Source organism: Calonectris borealis, chromosome 9, assembly GCF_964195595.1.
Source record: "Calonectris borealis chromosome 9, bCalBor7.hap1.2, whole genome shotgun sequence".
Taxonomy (NCBI): domain Eukaryota; kingdom Metazoa; phylum Chordata; class Aves; order Procellariiformes; family Procellariidae; genus Calonectris; species Calonectris borealis.
Window position 1 is genome coordinate 24263164 of NC_134320.1, and position 13952 is coordinate 24277115.

Here is a 13952-nt window from a genome sequence, read left to right on the forward strand (position 1 = left end):
GAAACAAACTCTCGAGGCAAGGCTTTAATGAGGTGTTTCGGGGCGTCAGACATTTCTCCAGAACATAACTGAGAACAGACACAACTCACTCATTTTAAACCTTCCAAAAGTTTTCTAACTACAATCATTTCTGCAAAGCATTCATATAAAGACGTAGATAGCAGAACCAAAGCTTGGTAACATACCTAGTCTACTCGATAAAGAAGATGTGTGTGTGATCCAGCTGCAACACCCTACACACACATGCACAAAAGGAAATACATTTAAATGCAAAAGGCCATGGTATTTACAAATACGCTTTGAAATCAAATTGCTATTGTTGCAGAGAAAAGTGGGATAATCACATCAGTACTATCAAGAAACACATTTTAGAAAATAAACGTTGATCCAGACAAAGGAAAGATGCCTGCAAGCAATGACTTCCATTTTTTTTATTGAATCTCTGATAAAGGCTGCCTTTGGAATATTTGTTTTGTGTCTCAAAAATAAGTATTATCTACAGCTGCACTTCAGCAAAAAGACTTGTTTTAGTACAGAAGCTCTCTCAAGTCATCCAAAATGAATCTGTTAATTGTGGACAATCAACCACATTTATAATCTGATACTTGAGAAAAGAAATTATCATTAGCGCTTAGCCCCAGGCTGCCCTGGTTTGGGCTCGGAACAGTTGGTAGTTCTCTCACAAATTATTTTATTAAAAGAAAAAAAGACCTAGAGCATGTGCAACTAGTCATACACTTGCAGGTAAACAAACACGCACTGCACATGTAAAAACACTTAACAGAATGTCCCAGACTCTGCTTATCAACTGACACAGAAGAAAAATGGGCAGTTCCCCAGGGTAATGCGTATCATCTCCAGAGCGGGCTGGCTGAGGCAGCATCCACCAAAAACCCCGGTAACAGAAGAGAGCCACCGTCTCGACCTGCTGGAGCATTATACAGGGGCCCTGTATAAATGAAAGCCAAACCTATCTCCTTGGGTACATGCTGTACTATTTGGAGTGGGATCTATGTAACCAAGGGCAGGACCACAGGCAAACAGATCACACAGATTAAAATGAATTGAATAAAAGATCCCTTAGAAATAATTTTAAAATGTGACTTTAAAACTGGCTCCTGTAGCCACCCCATTAGAACAGAGACAATAAACTGAGGATCTCGGGGCAGAAAACGTAGGACAGCACACTGCAGCCCACGGTGCTGATGGCAGAGGCCAGCTCCAACAACGCTGCCGCACAGGCCTCCGAATTTCTGCGTTTTTCTGTTTGGCTGGTGTTTAAAGTAGGTGATCCATGTGGCTCTGGGCAGGGCCAGGCCCCATCCACTGGCAGCTCCACAGAATGGTCTTCAGGTGAATTCGGTCAAACAGCTGACGGTATTATGGCATCCGACTGGGAGAGTTTTAACAAAATTAACTATTTGGCCTCGTTTTGCTTGAGATCCATCCGTCTGGCCCGGCGGCTGCCTTCATCGCCACACACGTCCCCTCAGCAGCGCGGGGGGTGAATGCTGGAGGCGAACAATGGCTGTGCTGTTAGCGTTGGGGGTAAGGGGCAGGGCAGGGCATGGAGCCACCAGTCTCATGTCCATTAACGAAAACAAGCCTTCACCTGACTTCTAGGCAGTTTCAGGTCCTTTTGACCCATTACTGTGCGCTTGCAAAACGCTCTTGTTTCTGCTTATTCTGAAAGGGGAAACATTAAGCGGACAAAAGAGCTTTGTGTTGACAGTTAAGCACATCTCACGAGGAAGCCTCATCCCGCCAGGACCACCCATTTCTTCTCCAATTCCTTTAAAACCCAGGTTTGTCGCCTGACGGCCCTTCACAGGAAGCGACCGCCAGAGGCTCCCCGGCGCCAAGATGGCGGCGGGGGGCGCGGGAGGAGGCGCGCGGCGCCGCCTGGCGGCCGAGGGGCCGCCCCGCGCCTGCGCCCGCCGGGGTGGGGGGGTGAAGGGCTTGCCTCGGTAGCAATGGCGCCGGCGCCGCGCGATTGGCGCGGGGGCGGGCTGAGCCCAACCGCTCTCCGTAGGCGCCGGCGAGGGGCGGGGTGAACGCGCGGGGTGGGCGAAGGCGGGAAGCGCCCCCAGCACGTGGTCAGCCGGCGGGCGGAGGGGGCAGGGGGCGAGGAGGCCGGCCCGCCCCCTCGGTGGGGGCCACGGGCCAATGAGCGCGGGGGCCGGCGGAAGCGGGTGGGCGGGGCTGGGCGGTGCGCGCTGCGCGCGCTCCCCGCCGCCCCTTCCCGCCGGCCGCCGCAGTGGTCGGGCGCGTGTGCGCGGCGCCGTGCCCCGCCGTGCCCCCGCCCCGCCCGCCCCGCCCCGCCCCGCCCCGCCCGCCCCGCCCGGCCTCCCCCACCGTCCTCGCAAGGTAAGAGGGGCCGCGGCGCCGCTCGGCGCCAGCGCCCGGTTGGGCCGCGGCGCTGAGGGGACGGGGAAGGGAGGGGGAGGCAAGCCCGGGGGCGGGTGCCGCCACCGGTGTGTGGGGGGAGGGAGGCTGGGGGCTCGGCACGTGGCGGGGCGCGCGGCGGCTTTCCGCCCGCCGGGCACGTGTGGCGGGGCGAGGCGGGCCCGGCCCGCCCCGGGGCGCCGCCATCGCGCTGCCCCCGCCGGGAGAGGTGGTTGGGTCCCCCGTCTTCCCTCCCCCCCCCGCCCCAGCCCGGCCCTTCCCGCCGCCGGGGCTCCGAGCCGACGCTCTCGCTTGCGTGCAGCCCCCCGCCCCGCCGCCAACCCCCCACCGCCATGGCCGACGAGCTCGACTTCACCACGGGCGATGCCGGCGCCTCCTTCACCTACCCCATGCAGTGCTCGGCGCTGCGGAAGAACGGCTTCGTGGTGCTCAAGGGGCGCCCCTGCAAGATCGTGGAGATGTCCACCTCCAAGACGGGCAAGCACGGCCACGCCAAGGTGAGCGGCCCCGGGCGGGCTCTGCAAGCCCCAGTCTGTTGCACAGCCCGCAGTGTGTGCTGCTGCGGCTCCCGGCCCTGCGAGCGGCGTCGGGGCTGGCCGAGAGGGAAGGGTGCAGCATTTCATTTGGCAGAGTGTTCCGTGTCCTGCCGTTGCTCTTCTCGCAGCGGCGTCTCGTGTGTCTCTTCAGTCCAGAGTTCGCTCAAGGGTTTCCAGCGATGTAAAGGAGGAAGGATTGAGGACAGGGGGTTGGGTTGTGGTTTTTTTCTCCCAACTTGTTAAAAAGCTTTAACGCTGATAGCGATAAAACCTGTTTCTGTAGTGGGGGTAGAGTAAGTTCTGGAAGGGGGCCTGATGAAATCACTAGGGCGTGGTTGGATTGTGCTGTCGCTACCCACCAAAGCACTTCTGTGTCTGCCTGCGCTAGCAGACTTTCACTATTGCAGCGCTCGACTTCAACGCTTACTAGAGGTGCCCATGTTCCGTTACATAATCCAGAAGAGCTCAGCGGACAATCGTTACCTCCGTGGGCCTGCTCTGGCCCTGTTTTGCTGGCTTGCCTCGCTGCTTCTTTCCTTTTTTCAGCACTGAGTGAGGAGTACCTTCCCCCCGCTGCGTCCCAGCAGGGACATTCTTAGGCTGCTGTCTGGGGCTGCAGTCCTGCTGCCTAAGCAGTTGGCTTATGCAGCTGTCCAGAGCTTGGACCAAGGTTAGACTCCCCCTTCATTCATTCAACAGCACTTTATGGTGGGTTTGGAAGCAGATCTGTTACAAGCATGGACTAATTGGAGTTGTAAGTTTCCACAACCTTGTATGATACATGTAGATGGGTAAAGTATTTAGGATTCCCCAAAGCTAGAGTGTACCAAGCCCTTGCCAGTTTTTTCCTTTCTCCCTCCCCCTTGCTTTTTTTATGGCTTGTTTTATTAGACAGATCCAGTTTTCCTAAATACCGAAACAGTTGTGAGAGGGAAAGTACCTGAGGAGAGCGGGCTAGGAACTGGTAATGCAAGCACTAGCTGCAGTGGACAGCTGCTGCTAGCATAAAGGGAGGTGGGAGCTGCTTTAATCTCTGTGCATGACCACCTCTGCTTTTCCTCTTAACCTTCACATTGTCACCGACACTGTCGTGTTTCTCAGAACAGCTAGAATTTGAAGGAAACGTTTTCTTAACCGCTGCATACTCTGAGCTCTAGCTTGCTGCTGTAAAACTATGGAAGGCTACGGAAGATAACAGTAGCTGATCTTTGTTCTCAGGTAGTGTTTCTACAGTGTGCTATGAAAGGGTGTGAGAGGCCTTCTCTCAGTGCTTGGGCTGCTTTCACACCACAAGCAAAGGGTCTAGGCGGAATCTGGTATTACATGTGATCTCTTAGAAAACTGCGTGGAACCAGCAATGCTGACAGCAGTGGCATCTTGCTTCTCTAGGGCCAACAGTAACTGATGTTATTTTTCTTCTCTTATAGGTCCACTTGGTTGGTATTGATATCTTCACTGGTAAAAAATATGAAGATATTTGCCCATCAACTCATAACATGGATGTTCCAAATATCAAGAGGAATGATTACCAGGTGAGTTAACAGTCACTGTGTCCTCCCACACATTAAGAGACTTTATATTCCTAATACCACACGTAAACTCTCTTTATCCCAAAACTTGCCTCTCAATTAATAAAGTACTGTTGCCAGAATTAATGGAACTTGCCTGTCTAGACATGACATTGCTGAACTCGTAGCATTTACTGAATTGTTAAAACTGTTGGACCTCACTGATGGAGAGCTCCTTACTGTACTAACAACCTCATGTTATAGTAGTAATCTTTAGAAATGACAGGTAATAGGCATAATTCAGAACTGTGTTTTTTCTAGCTCATGTTGTACGGTCACTTCTTTATTCTTTGTGATACTGTCATCCTTTAGAATCTGGAGAGAGGTTGTCCCTACTGCAAGTTAGTATTAGTTAAAGGATAATCAAGATCTCATTTCATGTTAATTTGAATCTAAGCATATATTGTCATTTATAATTTCACCCTTACATAGGGTAGATGAATCAACAAGACAGTCTTAAACTGTATCTGATGCCAGTTCTAACTTGCTGCAGTACTTTCTGCTCCTTGCGTGGAAGCTGGCTTTAGTTGATCTCGAGTAATTTTGGTGCTCCTGAGCTCTGCTCTGAAATATATGTTCGGAGGGAACTTGGCAGGCTTCTGTAACTTCTGTAACGCCTTCTGCGATATGGATAGCGAGCTCTTAAAAGCAGCACAATTCAGGTTCTGAGTTATAATGTGTCGGCTGTCTTCCCATTGTCTTGGGAGTAGTTCTGGTCAGGAACTGATACATCCACGTCAGTTGGAAAGCTGCAATTGCTTGACAAAGCCGAAGTTCAGAGTGTTAACAACTCTTCAGGATGATGGTGTTTAAATAAAGTGTGACCAGCCTGCCTTAGGGCTTAGACCTTCCAAGAGATTCTTAACGTTCTCTTGGTGATGTTTCTTTCGTGTTTTTGGGTCCTTATTGCTACTGAAATTCTTGCTGTTTATCAGACCCGTTAGGGCTGCCTTTTAGGCTTACCGTTACGTGTTCCAAGTTCCCTAACTCTGTCAAAGTAGCTGTTCCCTTTAGCTCAGGCTTTCGGTTAGGCTGAAAACAGCGTTATAAAAGGAGTCCAGAGCTTGGTGGATGTTCCCTAATTTATTCATTAGCCTTTAACGTAAATGATAGTATCTCATTGTACAAATGAAGGTATGGAAGTGTACAGTTCAACCGTTGTGTACTTTGTGCACTTTATAGAAGCAATGCTGTTCAGCGAACACCATTTCAGTTGTTGTTTCTAATTCACAGATGTAAAAAGCTGAACCAGTGACGTGGAAGCAGTACATTTTCTAAATCACGAGGATGGGTTTTGCAGTGCCCCACATGCTAGGAAGTAACCAACAGGGTTCTGGCGGTTCTTGATAGTAGACTGGCTTTTGCTACAGTTGCCCGAACTCGGCCCTCTAAACTGTTGTTAAAAATTGACTTAAATTACGTTCTTAACTGTTACAAACACAGTACTAAAGAATTAATGTAACAGGTAGAGTTCACTGCCTCCTGCTTATCTTCAGCTACTGCCTACTAGTGAATACTGATGAAGTTAAACTTCCTAAGAGTGAACTTCTCTTCACAGCTGATAGGTATTCAGGATGGGTATCTCTCCCTGCTGACAGAAAGTGGTGAAGTTCGTGAGGATCTAAAGTTGCCAGAAGGGGATCTTGGCAAAGAAATAGAAGGAAAATTCAATGCCAATGAAGATGTGCAGGTAAGTGTAGAGGGCAGACAAGAAGAGTTATGGTTAATTCCACTTGATTATACAATGAAGGAGTCTTATTCTGATATTGACCGTTTGTATCTCTCTGTGAAGAGCAGGTTAGAAGCACGGGAATTGGTCCTTTGAGATGTAGAAGGACTTTTGTACTGGAGCACTCAATACGGCACTGAAGCCCGGCTCAGTTGACAGTGAGGTGATACGGGTGTCTCAAATGTCTAGATAAATCCTAACAGTGCTGTCCTCACGGTGTGGATTGGAGCCTCCAGGCTTTCTTAATCGGGACCAAGTGTAGAGTTCTGTGACGTAGTCTGAGTAGTCTAATTTGCTATGTTGGCAAACCTCTCTGCAAGTAGCTCTGCAGACTGTAGTCTGTACTGGGCCACACCAGTTGCTAGTTTGGCTCTATTGCAGGAGCTTGTTCGTCTTCCTCTGTTGTACGAGCCTCAAGCTGCCAGCCAAGGCAATATGGCAAAGAGAAGGCAGCAGAAGAGCAAATCGGTGGGAAGGGCAGATATTGTGGAAATTCTTCTAATGACTGAATTTTAGCAGCTTCAACTTCCTTTTTTCTTCTCAAGAGAGGCGGGATAGATATTAAAATGTGAAAGCCTGTAACTTCTGGGAGCGCTTCCTCTGGCATGGGTGGGAGCTCACCTATCTGTCTTTTCTTCCAGATATCCGTCATAAGTGCAATGAATGAAGAATGTGCTGTAGCCATAAAGCCTTGCAAATAAAGAGGATCACCAGGCTCGGGCAACTGCTCAGGTCTGGACAAACCACAGATCTATAAATTTGGTTCTTATTGTCACCAAAGCTCTGGCCTTCACAAGCAACCTCATTTCTTTTTTTGAATTGTTAAAAAGCAGTGCTGGATTCTGGATTAGTGTTGCAGGCTAACTGGCAGTTTTCAAAATCACTGAGATTTTAATTCCTTAATTGTAACTATTTTAACATTCCTGTGGGTTTCAGCTATGGATCTAAGAAACCAATCAGGTGTTACTAGTGGATATATTTTTATTTGCTTGAGCAAAACAGTGTTTGTCTGTATGAACAGACAAAATACAGTATTCAGGGGCTTTTAGATAAGCTGGTAGGTATCTAGGATTATAAAGTGACCTAGAGCACAAATAGTATTTTTCTTGACATGTTTAGGTAGAACTGACAATAAAAGTAGCATTTTTTTTTTTAAGCTTAAGTATTTTGTGGATTGGGACTCTTGCAGAACTGTAGGTGCCAATCGCAACTTTTAGACCAAGAAACTCAAGTGATCAAAAATGCCAGCTGGCTTGACCAAGCCCCAGTGGCCATGTGCAACTTAACTGTATTACCTCTGTATTCTTCTTTGCCAACTTGTTGGCTTATTGTAACGATAAAATGGTGTCAAAGCCTACCTGTGGTTTAGGCAGGCAGTTGGAGTATTGGGTAGATAAGACATAGATAAGTCAAGGGGACACAAAGGTGAGAATGGATGTTAAAGCTATAGACTTTCACTCGAGGCCTTTGTCAGACTTGAAAAATAAAATAGAAAAATGCAGTTCAATTGCTTTCCTTTATTGTATTTATCTTAAACTATAAAAGGGTGACAAACTCCATGGAAATCTGTTGCAGTGCTTCCAGCTTTAGGTTTTAATCTTCAGGTTCAGACCATATTTTTGTAGCACAGGGACCACATGTTTTTCGAAAAGTGGGACAAACTGTAGCATTGAGCCTAAACTAAATGCATGTGATTCTTTTAAAAAAAAAAAAAACAAAACTATTGTATTTTCAAAATACAGACTTGACAGACAATACTGAACAGCCATGGCTTAACTATGAAAGTCAATAAATTGCTACATAGTTACGAAAGCTAGCTCCTCTCCAAGGGAGTTCTGAGTCATTGAAACACGCATGCATGCCTCTATTTAGTAGCTTAACAGGCAAACGCAAGGCTTCGCAGAACTAGTCATGGAAGGATTACTAGTCTGCTCCTGTTTAAGGCGTTCGGCTTGAATTCTAAGACTTGGTGACTCTTCATGAGTGGGAAACTTCCTTAGTCTGTGGCTCAGACCTCTCTTCAGTTGATAACTTGTTTCATGAACTTGCCTTAAGCTTCAGTGGCTGTTGGCTAATGGTGGACAACTTGTAAACACGTGGCATGCTGCCCTGGACAGCACGCACAATTCGCACTCTGTTGGCAGCGAGAGTCAGACTTCACGCTGCTGTTAACTGCTTAAAATGTTTTCAGCTTAATAGTATGTACTCTCTAATCCCCAGAGGGCTCAGGGCAATGTCCTGAACTGCCCTTGTACATACCGTGGCAGGGCTTAGCAAATCTTGGAGGTCTAACGTAGATGGCAAAACCACGCATTTTCCATAGACTTCTCATGACAGGGAGAGCAGTGCAGTGAAGGTAAAGACAGCAATAAATATACTCTGGTAATAAAGCACAGTTACCTGGGACACCTGGCAGAAGTAGGATACTGCCACACGCTCTTGCCTAGCACAGTACACATCGCAGGTCAACTCTATAGATAGCACCTTGACTGAAATGGCAAAACTGCTTTTAAAAAAAGCTGTAGATGCAAGAGATTGAAATGCATTCAGAGTAGTTTTGAAGTGCGTGCTTCATAGTTCAAGCTAGTCTGCACTATGCTCCTTTCTGCCTCTCCGTCGAACTGGTACCTGAAAGACAGGCTTTGTTGGCTTTGGAGGTGACTGTGAAACCATTGATGGTGGTCTTGACGGCAAGCTGAGCTGTGTGATGTCAAAGGGGAAGTCACAGGTTGCTATGTCAAACTAACGCAAGTTCTAATGCTATCACCGCATTACGAATACTTCTAATATGCTTGAAAACTACAAGACTTGGATTTGTCCTTGTTCTGGTAGTGCTTTAGTCTACTTCCAGGTGCCTGTCTGTCCTCTCAAACCTTGTTGGAAGACAGGTATTTGATGCCGCTGGCCCACAATCTAAGCATTTACTTAGACTGTAAGCTCTCTGGGACAAGGGCTGGTTTTTGTCCTGTTCCTACAAGTGGGGTCCTGGTCTGACTGGAGTTTTCAGGTACTACAGCAATCTAAGATAGAGGTTTTATGACCTCCGGCTTGCTGGAAGAGTCCTCCTTGGGACATATGGATGTCCTCCTATTGCAACCTTCAGTTCTGCAAGATTTAAATGATTAAGTACTTCATTATAGGTTTATTCTTATATACTTAGTTGTCTTTTGTGAAGCACTTCGAAGACTATGGAAGTGCAGAGCATTGGCTTGTCATGCATGAAGTTTTCCATAGGTAATACATAAGCATGAGTCTTAAGCATAATCTCCAAGTTTCAGTAAGGTTAAAAGTTGCTTCTAAATTAGAACATGTATTTGAGGCATTTTTTCCAAAGTAAGATGTTTCAGTTTACTGTCAGAATTGTTTGCAACAAACTTTGTTTGTGATCAATAGTCCATATAGATGCGTATTTTTAAGATCCCTAACCAAATGCTTAGGGAAATTCTCCTTTCATAGCTTTACTTTAAAACAAATCTTACCGATGTGCTTGTTCCGTAGTACTGTCTTAACACTTAAATTGTGTCAAAACCGAAAACTATAAACTTCTAATAGCTGATGCAATTGCTTAGAGTAAAGGCTGTGAAAACTGGGAGGTGAAGAAAAGTATTTCCACTCCAAATAATGCATTTTTTTAATGGCTCCAATTCATTGAGTTTCTCTTATTACTTTATGGATTTGGAAAGACTGCAGTGTTTCCTGCCTCAAATGTTGGCAAATAATACTTTAAGATTTCAATAGATCCTTCTAATTTTTGCTTATAATGGTGGTTTTTCAACTAGGCTCTCACTAGTTGAGCCATGTTCTCAGGGCTGTTTTTTTTAAGAAGTTAGCTGAATTTCATTGTTTTAACGTAACTGCTTTCAAGCCTCTTGCAGGTTTTTCTAATCCGCGGCGTACCCAGAAACGGTGCACAGTCTGTAGTTTCACAATACAGGTAATTTTACATAATCTGTAAAGAAGTCAAATTTGTTGACAGTTGAAACTGTTATGGTTACTGCAGGTCAGTCTCGCAGAATTCAAAATTCAATAAATCCCACTTTTTTTGGTTGAGTAATTAGAAGGTAGTTTGTTACAGTAGAACTAAACTTCAGGAAAAAAAAAAAAGACCTTGTTAAAGGGAAAAAAAAAAAAGACCTTGTTAAGGATATTTTGAGTATCTCACTTATACACTGAGAATGTTAATGAAGGCGCAGATCCTGGAGGCATTGTGGTGGGAGTGCGGTGGACTGTTCAGCACGGTACGCCAAGAGCATCAGAAGTCTCTCCAGCATCTGCAGTCTGGCCCTACGGTATTTGGCATCTGAGAGTAACTCGATTTGTGAACTTAAAACAAAATGTGTGCTATGTAGCGCTGTATCGCAGAAAACCCCTCTTCTCGGTTGTCCTGTGCTGTATATTGTAAACATAACTGTTGTTCGGTGTGGCTTTCAAAATGCGGGGGAAAGAGGAACGGTGGCGATGGCTCATTTTACCGATTATAGCAAAAACCAGACCCTGTAATTCGCGTGAGCTCCAACGCGTACCTGCTCCGGAAGCTGTATTGTTTTCAACGCCGCGCGAACGCTCGGGGGAAAGGTGTACGTGTGTGTTTTGCTCCAGAAATAATAAAGACGCCCGTGCCACAGCTGGGCGGCGGCGAAGCTGACGGGGGCCGCTGGAGACCCTAACCCAGCTCCAGCCTCTTCCCGCCCGGCCGCTCCCCTCCTGTCAGCCCGCGGCTTCCCGGAGGAGAAGCGCGTCACCGCTGGAGCGGCGCGGCCTGCCGGTTGTACGAGAGCGAGAGAGGCGCCTGCGTTCCTGTCCAACAGAAACAAAGATCGGAGAATAAAATCGAATAAAGAGGTGACCTGGCTGCCGCCTGTTTGTGCCTCGGGCAAGCGCGGCCCCGGGCTGGGGCCCCGCCTCCCCGCCTGCGCCTGCGCTGCGCCGCCCCGCGCGCTTGCGTGATGGCGTCACGGCCGGGGTATAAAAGCGTGGCGTGCGGCACGCGGCTCTCTTTCTGCGGGAGGTCGGGCGGGCAGGATGCTGCCGGTGAGTGCGCGGGCCGCGGCCGCGCCGCCCCCGCGGAGGGACGGCAGGCGGGCGCGGTGAGGGCCGCGACGAGGCGGGGGCCGGGGGAGCTGGCGGCCTTCCCGCCGCCGGGGGCGAGCTGGCCTCTCCCCGAGAGGGCCTTGAGTGGGTGGCGGCCGGCCGGGGCCGGGGCCGGGGCCTGGCCGAGCTGGCTGCAGTGAGCATCGCTGTCCAGGCGGTGTCGGCATGGGCCGGCGCCCGCCGCCGTGGGGCCACCCTCTGCCGTGTCCCCTTTCGCGCTAACAAATGTTTTTCGGGTGTGGGTTGTTATTGCTAACGTTGGGGTTTTTTGGTGTTTTAGCAAAAGGACAGAAAATCTAAAAAGTCAACCTGGAAGTTTTGCCTTGACTTGACCCATCCTGTGGAAGATGGAATTTTTGATTCCGGGAATTTTGTAAGTCGTAGTTTTGCTCATACTTCTCGTGCATGGTATAATAACAGTCTTCGTACAATACGACAGCTGAATTACAGCTGAAAAGTTACATTTTAAACTAGTAAAATCTACAGCTGTTCTTTAAATTGTCAGCATTTTGAAAGTTCTTGGGTTTAGATGTCTTTTATAGACAAGATGGTTCATGCCTGTCCGTGAATAGAGCTACTATAAATTGAAGCACGGGGGTGATTTTTTTTAATTACACACTGTAAAATCTTACTGCATTGTAAATACTTGCTATCAGGACATAAGTAAACGGTGATTTTTAATATTGCTATATGGCTAGGGTCCCTTCCCTAGTTCATACCTAGGGTGCCATTCCCTAGTGTTCTATTTCTTTAATGTTGAAACAGGAACAGTTCCTAAAGGAGAAGGTTAAGGTCAATGGAAAAACTGGAAACTTGGGCAACACCGTTCACATTGAACGTCTGAAGAACAAGATCACAGTGACATCTGAGAAACAGTTCTCTAAAAGGTTGGCATAGGTTTTCTTTTGTGGTACTTGCGGTAGTGGATTTTGAACAGTCGTATGTTGAACATGACACACTTCTGATACGTACAGAGAAGATGTTAGCTAACCTTCATAGCACTTACAAATATTAATGAAACATGTAATTCAAACAAATTTATAATACTAGGTATTTAAAAACCTGCTTTGTAAAACACAGGAGTTGATTGCAAATTAACACTTCCTCTAGTATAAACACAGAATACAGAACTATATAGGTTGTTAGAAGTATATCAAGGAAAGAGGTGCTTTTAAAAGTCATACTGAATTCACCTCACGGGTGGCTGTTTTATTATTTAATTGGTTGTATTAAAATGTGTGTGTACACAGTACGTGTTGTTGGAAAAGAACCCCTTAAGTCAAGTGAAGCCTTAAACTGCTTCGTGCGTTAGGGCATGCGACAGATGAGTGCACTGGTTAGAGGTGCAGTTCCTTCCCTGCATCCCCCCTCCATTCTCCTGATACAGATGCACCAATACCTATTGTGTTCGACCAAGGTTCAGAACTTCTCAATGCTTTTGAGTTACTGGCATTGTGCTCTGTGGTCAGAAAGCATCAAATAATAAATTCTTACGTATCTGGAATGAAAATACACTTTTATTATCTGTTATAGCTGATATTTCTTTATTTTTGGATATAATTAGCGTGTTGTTTCCCTGCTAGGGCTATGTTTTGGGTGGAGTGCAGACAGCAGTATGAGTTGTTAAATGAGAAGGTTCTAATGTATAATTACTGTTTTTAAGGTACCTAAAATACCTCACAAAGAAGTACCTCAAGAAGAACAATCTGCGTGACTGGCTTCGTGTCGTTGCTTCTGACAAGGAGACATACGAACTACGCTACTTCCAAATCAGTCAAGATGAAGAAGGGTCAGAGTCTGAGGAATAATGGAAGCTTAGCTTTATACTCAATACAGTGTGTGAAAGATGAGAACATCTATTTATAAGAATACTTAACTTATTGGTGAATAAAGATTTTGTACCCTGTTTGACAGAGCGTGGTTAGTTTTCTAGCCTTTTTCTTAAATTTTAATTAAAAACCATCACAGGGAATCACTTGATTTGCAGTTTTCCTCCCATTGGTAGAAATCAGAGCTGTTCAACATGGCATCAGTGAAAGTCCAAGTAGAAGAGAACAGAGCCCTTCGCCCACTACGTATCTAGGGCAGTTACATCAGTGTTTAATTATATTTTTGCAAATAATGCTAGAACTTTTTGTGACTAAAAGTACCAGCTCATTCTGCTAATTTATGTGGCGCTAATGATGCAATACTTAATCAAAGTTTAATTATTTTAGTTAAAAAAACTGCTTACATATTTTAAAAGAGAAAGATGTTATTTCTGTGTGGTTTACCTAAATCATTAATTGGTTGTAGTATTCCTGTGTATAACCACAAGTCAAACTGGAGTATAACAAATAAAGATTTGTTAGCCAGGTTTACATTAGATTGACAAGTGAGTAGGTAGAGACGAATCTCATTTCCAGCATTAGCTAAAACAGCTTAAAGGAAGCAGTGAGATGTGCTTTAATGTTGACAGTGACTGAATCCCATTAAATCCATACGGATGTTACTTTAACACAAGTATTTCTTTAGGAGAAGTGGCGGGTTCTTCACTGAAACATGAATCACTCCAGATGCTATAAACTAGTTCTTTTGTTCATGTAATACCAAGAGAAATTCGGTTAGTTTTTGCTATGGACA

General features: G+C 46.4%; 2 protein-coding genes across 8 annotated transcripts; both read left to right on the forward strand.

The window, feature by feature from the left end:
* The first annotated feature begins 2272 nt into the window (after nt 1-2272).
* EIF5A2 (eukaryotic translation initiation factor 5A2) lies at nt 2273-10384 on the forward strand. Of its 6 annotated transcripts, none has more exons than XM_075157399.1 (6): nt 2273-2367; nt 2708-2903; nt 4370-4474; nt 6069-6200; nt 6621-6788; nt 6881-10384. In XM_075157399.1, the coding sequence occupies exons 2-5, from the start codon at nt 2739-2741 to the stop codon at nt 6753-6755; spliced, it is 537 nt and encodes a 178-aa protein (XP_075013500.1). In that variant the 5' UTR covers nt 2273-2367; nt 2708-2738; the 3' UTR covers nt 6756-6788; nt 6881-10384. The 6 variants fall into 6 exon arrangements, 4 of the variants coding, with proteins under 4 accessions (XP_075013500.1, XP_075013502.1, XP_075013501.1 ...); XM_075157401.1 differs by lacking the exon at nt 6621-6788 and adding an exon at nt 6308-6397 and having other exon boundaries at nt 2274-2367; XR_012674685.1 differs by lacking the exon at nt 6621-6788 and adding an exon at nt 6303-6402 and having other exon boundaries at nt 2275-2367.
* A 786-nt stretch (nt 10385-11170) lies between these two features.
* Nucleotides 11171-13245, forward strand: RPL22L1 (ribosomal protein L22 like 1). Of its 2 annotated transcripts, none has more exons than XM_075157403.1 (4): nt 11171-11326; nt 11611-11703; nt 12096-12217; nt 12994-13245. In XM_075157403.1, the coding sequence occupies exons 1-4, from the start codon at nt 11186-11188 to the stop codon at nt 13136-13138; spliced, it is 501 nt and encodes a 166-aa protein (XP_075013504.1). In that variant the 5' UTR covers nt 11171-11185; the 3' UTR covers nt 13139-13245. The 2 variants fall into 2 exon arrangements, with proteins under 2 accessions (XP_075013504.1, XP_075013505.1); XM_075157404.1 differs by having other exon boundaries at nt 11179-11270.
* Nucleotides 13246-13952: the final 707 nt, after the last annotated feature.

What these genes read in the sequence shown, in the direction of transcription:
- EIF5A2 (XM_075157399.1), top strand. Translation starts at nt 2,739, where the DNA reads ATGGCCGACGAGCTCGACTTCACCACGGGCGATGCCGGCGCCTCCTTC. An exon ending in GCAAGCACGGCCACGCCAAG is followed by an intron (nt 2,904 to 4,369) that starts GTGAGCGGCCCC and finishes CTTCTCTTATAG; the next exon opens with GTCCACTTGGTTGGTATTGA. An exon ending in ATGCCAATGAAGATGTGCAG is followed by an intron (nt 6,201 to 6,620) that starts GTAAGTGTAGAG and finishes GCTCTATTGCAG; the next exon opens with GAGCTTGTTCGTCTTCCTCT.
- RPL22L1 (XM_075157403.1), top strand. Translation starts at nt 11,186, where the DNA reads ATGGCGTCACGGCCGGGGTATAAAAGCGTGGCGTGCGGCACGCGGCTC. An exon ending in AGGGACGGCAGGCGGGCGCG is followed by an intron (nt 11,327 to 11,610) that starts GTGAGGGCCGCG and finishes TTGGTGTTTTAG; the next exon opens with CAAAAGGACAGAAAATCTAA. An exon ending in GAGAAACAGTTCTCTAAAAG is followed by an intron (nt 12,218 to 12,993) that starts GTTGGCATAGGT and finishes ACTGTTTTTAAG; the next exon opens with GTACCTAAAATACCTCACAA.